Source organism: Barbus barbus (assembly GCF_936440315.1).
Source record: "Barbus barbus genome assembly, chromosome: 9".
NCBI lineage: Eukaryota > Metazoa > Chordata > Actinopteri > Cypriniformes > Cyprinidae > Barbus > Barbus barbus.
This window is the reverse complement of record NC_136737.1, coordinates 34,029,140-34,037,504: the sequence shown is the minus strand read 5'-3', so window position 1 is coordinate 34,037,504 and position 8,365 is coordinate 34,029,140. Positions and strand designations below refer to the sequence as shown.

General features: G+C 36.0%; 1 protein-coding gene across 2 annotated transcripts; it reads left to right on the top strand.

The window, feature by feature from the left end:
• Positions 1-343: 343 nt before the first annotated feature.
• LOC306875139 (stonustoxin subunit beta-like) lies at positions 344-7,790 on the top strand. 2 transcript variants are annotated; one of them, XM_079425568.1, is made up of 5 exons: positions 344-425; positions 1,680-1,958; positions 2,519-2,578; positions 6,389-6,436; positions 6,975-7,664. In XM_079425568.1, the coding sequence occupies exons 2-5, from the start codon at positions 1,700-1,702 to the stop codon at positions 7,496-7,498; spliced, it is 891 nt and encodes a 296-aa protein (XP_079281694.1). In that variant the 5' UTR covers positions 344-425; positions 1,680-1,699; the 3' UTR covers positions 7,499-7,664. The 2 variants fall into 2 exon arrangements, with proteins under 2 accessions (XP_079281694.1, XP_079281693.1); XM_079425567.1 differs by lacking the exon at positions 344-425 and having other exon boundaries at positions 1,664-1,958; positions 6,975-7,790.
• Positions 7,791-8,365: the final 575 nt, after the last annotated feature.

Sequence of the window (8,365 nt, the reverse complement as noted above, 5' to 3'; positions counted from 1 at the left end):
CCGAATTGGTAAATTATGCGCACAATTTACATTTTTCCCCCTGCATGTTATATGTGGGGCTCTGTTCTGTTGGATCCATAACGTAAAAGTCTTTTTTGAAAAGCCTGCGCCACAATTATGACTGAATTAACAAATAAACCACACTGAAATGTACCGAATGCAAACAAATAATGCTCTACTGAAACATTCACACACAAAAAAAAAAATACCTCAATGTACACTCACGTGCGTCAGTTGGTGCCGCCAAATATGTGATGATGTTGAAATAGGCGTCGCTCTTCTTCTGCAAAGGCAGTCTTCCGCATTACTATGACATCATAATCACACCCCTTACAAAAACTGCAGTACAAAGTAGTATAACTGGTCGACGTTACAGAGCTCTGCGCACCAGAACGACCAGACACAGGAACAGTTTCTTCCCTCAGGTAATCCATCTCATGAACACTCAATAATAAACGTGGAACACACAACTAATTCATTATACATTCACCTCACTCACTATTTTATCTTTATTTTCTCATTTCTAATTTGCACATACTTGACCTGTACATACATAGTTGTCTATATTATATATTGTGTTTTTGCTGCTTTGTACATTGCCTATTTGGATATTTGGATATTATTCTTTTATTATCTTTGTCCTGTTACTGTCTTTCTGTTGCTCTGTGGAGCTTCTGTCACTACAACAAATTCCTTGTATGTGTAAACATACTTGGCCAATAAAGCTCATTCTGATTCTGAACTGCAGTACAATGAAGTACAACTGGACATTTGCAGTATAATGAAGTATATAATTGCAGTTCATTAAAGTTCAACAGCAGTAAAACTGAAGTACAATGAAGTGCAACCGTAGATTTGCAGTATAATAAAGTTATGCAGTTCAGGGAATTGATTTCAGATGCAAAACTTCTTTGTCTGATTAAATTTATTTTACCTATTTATTTTTTTATTAACTTTTTTTTTAAATAAAGCTCATATGATTAGGCTCAGTAATTTCACTTTAATGGCAAAGAGGGTCTTTTCATTGCCAATAAAGTCTTCTTGCAGTTATGCTGTATTGTGCAACGTAGCAAATGCCATGGTTACAGTAGAGCATATATATTTATTTTTTTATGTATATTTTTTTGTAATGTAGACTCCCTATAAAATATTCGTACAAAAATATTTTAGTACAAAAAATATTTGCCTATGGAATATTTCACCCGCTTAATCATGTAGATTAATAGCCTGCACGTGAGATCTTCCTTCGCGCCAACGGCCGTTGTCCTGACAATGAGTCTGGCCAGCAGCTGATTACTCGTCTTTTCCGTAGTGTCTACTGCAGGATGGATATAAAAGTATAAAATACGTTTTGGTTTGACAACATCGTTCATATGTGAACTATCACAATTAAAGCACAAAGGCATAACAACATTACACCCCGAGGCCATTCACAAGTGTGACAAAAGAGAGGAAACGCTAAAAGATACACACACAAAAACAGCATGTTTTTGCTTCCACTCAAAAAGGGGCATTTACATAAATTATCTGTGGGGTATTTTATATTGCATCTTGTAAATTGGAGCATTATAGGACTTCTTTGATGAGTTTGACTCATATGATTACAGCTTCTTTTCATAATCCAATTAACGTTTTAGCGCTTGAATCCACATGTTAAGATCTTTTTCTTCGTCCTGCAGCTGTGAGTCGGTGAAGGACGATGGCATCTGTTGACGAGCTGCTTCTAAACTCACTGAAGGATCTGGAAAAAGAAGAGCTAAAGGCGTTTCAATGGCACTTAAAGAAAAATCATAAAGATTTATCAAATTCTGAAATGGAGGATGCAGATAGGTTTAAAACAGTGGATAAAATGGTGGACCATTTTGGAGAAGAAGAAGCAGTGAACAACACGGTGGCGATCCTGAGGAAGATGAGCAAGAATAATCAGGCTAATCAGTTGGCGAACAATTACAAGCAAGGTAACAGGTTAAAATTAAACTCTTCAGTGTATAATAAAAAAAAAAAAATGAAACTAAAGATTTTTTTTTTTTTAAATATATTTGAAATATGAAAAAGACCCAAGTTCTACTATTTTTCTATAACTGTTGTCTCAAAAAGAGAGTGCTTACAATGTGACAGTTTACAGAATAAGTGAATAACTGCAGGTTTCAGGTCAAGCCTTCCTTTTTGCTTTGTTGATGTGTTTGTGTGGTAACAATCCTCAGATTGCTGGAGGCAGTGTAAAACCGATGAGGGGTAAATAATGATCACTGTCTGTACAGATAAACCCCCAATTTGGGTTTATTGCTACAGATGTGGCCTTGAAGAATTCCTGTTTTTTAAACACAGAGTTCGTTACGCTTGTTCACAGTGATTCCTGCAGGCACTCTTCTTAGGGTTTAGATAAGTGTTTTGTGCTTCAAACACACGGTAGATACTCTTGGATGCTCTTGGCCACTTCATGTTTGTAGTATCTTCAATGTAGATGACACTGCTTCAGGTATTGTGTTGAACTTAACACTTTACTTTCTGTTTGCAGCAACAGACATAAGCACTGCACGCCCCCCGAATGGAACATCTTCTTTAACTAACTTGCCATGTAAGAACACATTACTTGAACACAATACTTGTAATACATAAAGGACACTACAATGTTGTATTTGATTACAGTCTTTCAATGTGCCTAGATTTATAGATTATTACATTGCAGTGGTTCCCAAACTTTTTAGATTGTCGTACACCCCCGGACATTAAACATCCTTCTGTGAAGCCCCTCTTGTCCACTAAGATCGCAGTCATACCTTCTCAATTAAGGGACACTATTTGCCTCCTTAAATTGATTTACTGGTGCATTTTAAAAAGGCAACGTTTTAACAAGAAATTATGGTTAAAAACGAAGTGATACTATGAAATATTAAACTAAAACTGCCAGTAGGTGGTGGCAAGTCAATGTCTTAATGAATGAGTCAGTAACTCATTCATTAATTCAATAATGAAATGGATAATTGAATCATTGACTCTCTAAATTTAAGCCTCAGGTTACTTTTGATTGTATGTCATGTATTTATGGCATTTTGCCTGTTCGAAAAACATGCTTGGCTTTAATGTTGGAACCACTGACATTATATAAGCCAATTTTATGCCGAATTAACATCATTCATGTGATCATTTAACTGCACGTTTAATGTCGTAATATTGAGGAAACAAGATAGCCTTATCAAAATATAATATGAATGAAAAAAAAAATAACAATTGACTATTGGTGTAGTAATAGTAAAACTAACACTTCATTGCACTTTCTGCAGGTATCCATGAGATAACGTGTACATAAATATCACTCAATTAAGCTGCTGATTTAATATTATATTGAACTCAGTTACAACGACTTGATTGCAACAATAGTCTTATTTCGTATTTTTATACAGTTTTACAAGTAAACATTTAAACTAAAATTTATCAGCAGTTGTCTTCAATTTTGCTGCACTTTCTTTCAAGTGATTTCATAGACACAATGAGAAATGCAACATAAAGTAAGTAATAAAGACAATGTCATAACTGAGATATAGTCTACTCTACATTGTCAAGTTCCAGGAGTTGGCATTAAGTCTCACGCTGTAAATAAGTAAGTAAATAAATAAACAGGAAAATATTGCAAGTTATTGAATTGATTAATACAATTACTATAAAGGTATTTAGTTTTTTTGCGAAGAATAAAAATAACTTCACTTATACAGAGCCTTAAGAGATGCTTCTCCAACACAAAACCCATATTTCCCCCTAATTTTATATTCTCTGTTAATGTTATGAATTGAAATTCATGTGCATTTTGTCATAACAGAAAGTTGAAAGACGCTCTTGTGTTCGTCATACAGACAGAGAGAGATGTGTGCAATGAGTGGTAAATGTATGCAATGAATTGTTTTTTTTTTATTTTATTTAAATAAAAAATATTTAGCTGTATTTTTGTATTATTTAATTGGAACCTGCCTATCTGCATTTAACAATAACAAACACAAATACATGCCAAACATATATTAACGTAATATGTTATATATTGCAGCATTTCATATTAAACATGTATGGCCCTGTAAGTTTCATACTAACTAACTAAATAAATGCATTAATTAATTAATTAAAAATATATTTCTTTAGCCTTTTTTGGCCTAGAATTTGTTCATTGTTGAATGTGGCGCCAGTTCTCGACCCCTGATCTGATCCTGCAATTAAGTTATTTTACATAATTTACAACTCTTTGCTGCACAATGGGAGGCTGCAGAATAGAGGCGGGTAAAACCATGAAGGGACGGCGAGAACAGATCTAGTCATCAAACACATCCAAAAACTGGGGTCACTTCTAACACAGGCCTACTGTAGTCCGTATTTACAGTTAAGATCACCCAAATACTAATGATTCTAATGTTACTGAGGGACAAAGGATTGATTGAATATGTGATAAGAATATATATACAGGTCCTTTTCAAAAAATTTGCATATTGTGATAAAGTTCATTATTTTCTGTAATGTACTGATAAACATTAGACTTTCATATATTTTAGATTCATTACAACACAACTGAAGTAGTTCAAGCCTTTTATTGTTTTAATATTGATGATTTTGGCATACAGCTCATGAAAACCCAAAATTCTCAAAAAATTAGCATATTTCATTCGACCAATAAAAGAAAAGTGTTTTTAATACAAAAAAAGTCAACCTTCAAATAATTATGTTCAGTTATGCACTCAATACTTGGTCGGGAATCCTTTTGCAGAAATGACTGCTTCAATGCGGCGTGGCATGGAGGCAATCAGCCTGTGGCACTGCTGAGGTGTTATGGAGGCCCAGGATGCTTCGATAGCGGCCTTAAGCTCATCCAGAGTGTTGGGTCTTGCGTCTCTCAACTTTCTCTTCACAATATCCCACAGATTCTCTATGGGGTTCAGGTCAGGAGAGTTGGCAGGCCAATTGAGCACAGTAATACCATGGTCAGTAAACCATTTACCAGTGGTTTTGGCACTGTGAGCAGGTGCCAGGTCGTGCTGAAAAATGAAATCTTCATCTCCATAAAGCTTTTCAGCAGATGGAAGCATGAAGTGCTCCAAAATCTCCTGATAGCTAGCTGCATTGACCCTGCCCTTGATAAAACACAGTGGACCAACACCAGCATCACTGACTGTGGGTACTTGACACTGGACTTCAGGCATTTTGGCATTTCCCTCTCCCCAGTCTTCCTCCAGACTCTGGCACCTTGATTTCCGAATGACATGCAAAATTTGCTTTCATCCGAAAAAAGTACTTTGGACCACTGAGCAACAGTCCAGTGCTGCTTCTCTGTAGCCCAGGTCAGGCGCTTCTGCTGCTGTTTCTGGTTCAAAAGTGGCTTGACCTGGGGAATGCGGCACCTGTAGCCCATTTCCTGCACACGCCTGTACACGGTGGCTCTGGATGTTTCTACTCCAGACTCAGTCCACTGCTTCCGCAGGTCCCCCAAGGTCTGGAATCGGTCCTTCTCCACAATCTTCCTCGGGGTCCGGTCACCTCTTCTCGTTGTGCTGCGTTTTCTGCCACACTTTTTCCTTCCCACAGACTTCCCACTGAGGTGCCTTGATACAGCACTCTGGGAACAGCCTATTCGTTCAGAAATTTCTTTCTGTGTCTTACCCTCTTGCTTGAGGGTGTCAATGATGGCCTTCTGGACAGCAGTCAGGTCGGCAGTCTTACCCATGATTGCGGTTTTGAGTAATGAACCAGGCTGGGAGTTTTTAAAAGCCTCAGGAATCTTTTGCAGGTGTTTAGAGTTAATTAGTTGATTCAGATGATTAGGTTAATAGCTCGTTTAGAGAACCTTTTCATGATATGCTAATTTTTTGAGATAGGAATTTTGGGTTTTCATGAGCTGTATGCCAAAATCATCAATATTAAAACAATAAAAGGCTTGAACTACTTCAGTTGTGTTGTAATGAATCTAAAATATATGAAAGTCTAATGTTTATCAGTACATTACAGAAAATAATGAACTTTATCACAATATGCTAATTTTTTGAGAAGGACCTATATATATATATATATATATATATATATATATATATATATATATATATATATAATAATGCCTAGTGGTTTAATCCAAGTCTTTTGAAGTGATTACTTCGTAAGATGAACAAAGCAAAATTTAAGTCAGATTCCCTTTCACATAAAATCTCTGATGTCTACAGCAGCCAAATCAAAAATGGTGCCATACCAATAATATCAAACCCTAAATAATGTCAGGATTTGGGCTCTGTAAACAGAAAATACTTTTTTTTTTTTCTTCTAAATATCTTCTGTGTTGGAGGATTTCTGGATGTGATAGCAGTGGATGCTGGGATGATTTTCTCTTGACATGATATTGACACTCTGTTGATTTCCACAGGCAATTTCACCAACATTGCTGCAAGCGACAGGAACGACTTCCTAAAATGTAAGTCACTAAGAAAACAAACAGAACAACATACTAAGAGTTTTGTATTATAGATCAGTTGTATAATTGATTAAACTAGCAAAAACACTTGCATTGAGCCTGGTGTATGATAGGGTTTGTTATCTTAGGCAGTATTCTGCACATACACAAAACTCCTTACTGTTTACATACAGAACTTGTTTGCTCTATGGACAGTGCAAAAAGACAGCACACAAATGAATTAATCTTGAGACAGGCTCTTTAAAATTAACTTTAAAATTAAAAAATGCAAAGCTGAAGAAAAAGACAATCATTCAAATGTTTTTCATTTACTTTATCAGTGAGTCTTCAGCAAGAAACTTCATTTATTTAATCAGTTCTTAAAAACATATTTGAGAACCTCTTAAGAATTTTTCAAGAAATGCACTTAGGATCATTCTTACGAATGCCTTGGAAATTATCTTAAGAAATTTAGTAACTTATTTCTTATTTCTAAGATTTTCGTGAATCCAGCCACAGATTCATAATTCCTGATTCGGGTGTGTTTTGTCTCCACCAGATTCCCTTCAGCTCACTCTGGATCCGAACACAGCATATAAACACCTCCATCTGTCTGACAGCGACAGAGTGGTTTCTTACACTTTCAAAGTCCAGTCGTATCTTAATCATCGAGACAGATTTGATTATTATCATCAGGTGTTGTGTAGAGAGAGTGTGAGTGGATGCTGTTACTGGGAGCTTGAGTGGAGTGGAGATGGTGTGTATGTATCAGTGTCATATAAGAGCATCAGCAGGAAGGGAGCGGGTGATGAGTGTGCGTTTGGACAGAATGATCAGTCCTGGTGTTTGTACTGCTCTCCCTCCAGTTACTCAATCATACACAACGACAAACACACTGATATCTCTGTAAAGCCCATCAGCAGTAAAATAGGAGTGTATGTGGATTATGCTGCAGGAACTCTGTCCTTCTACAGCATCTCCAGAAACACAATGAGCATCATCCACACAGTCCAGACCACATTCACACAGCCGCTCTATCCTGGGTTTTATCTTGATTATAAATCATCAGTGAAACTGTGTTGATGAATCAGAATAGACAGATTCTACCCATGATACTTTGAGCTGCATGACAAATCAGCAACAGTGAGATGTTATAGTGTCTCTTCATAACATTAATACCACAGCTGAACTTTTGTCACTGAAATAAAATGTCTGAATAAATGTTTGTAATAAATCCAATATCGACCGTAATATCAGTGTGATTCACGATGAGTAATGGTGTGTATCTGTGCTTTTCTCAACTTCTGTTTGTGTTGATGGAGATAACCTTTATTTAGTTCTTATTGTAGTGTCACACATAAATCATTTATAATTTATGCAGAATTGGGATTTCTTAAACATCTTGTAATCCAAGTGCATTTTAGGGGTTCATGCACTGAAGATGCTGCAACATTATTTTATTTGCTCTGTTTTGTCAATTACTGTTTTTCTGCCTAGGCATCAAGACTGTAAGTCACAGAAATCTTGGAAATAACAGTTATTCCTAGACCACTGGTCCAATTAACTCAAAACTCATAACTATATATATATATATATATATATATATATATATTTACTGTATGTGTGTGTGTGTGTGTGTATGTATGTATATATATATATTTATTTAAAACGACAACATGACTGACAACAATTATGTATGACATTTTTTGTGTCCTCCATAAATAATTCCATATACCTTATCTGAATTGTTTAAATGTGTAGAATCCACATAAGCTTTTTTTTCCATCAACCGGTCAAAATTTACAGCAGGGCATGCAAATTCGGACTGTTTTTGGTCAGACATAAAACTGCACACAGGCTGAATATAAATATAACTCCCTGTAAATCCACTCTCTGACACAAGGTGGTGCTTATGGAGCAGCAGAATTACAGCTGTTTCTCCGTAACCTC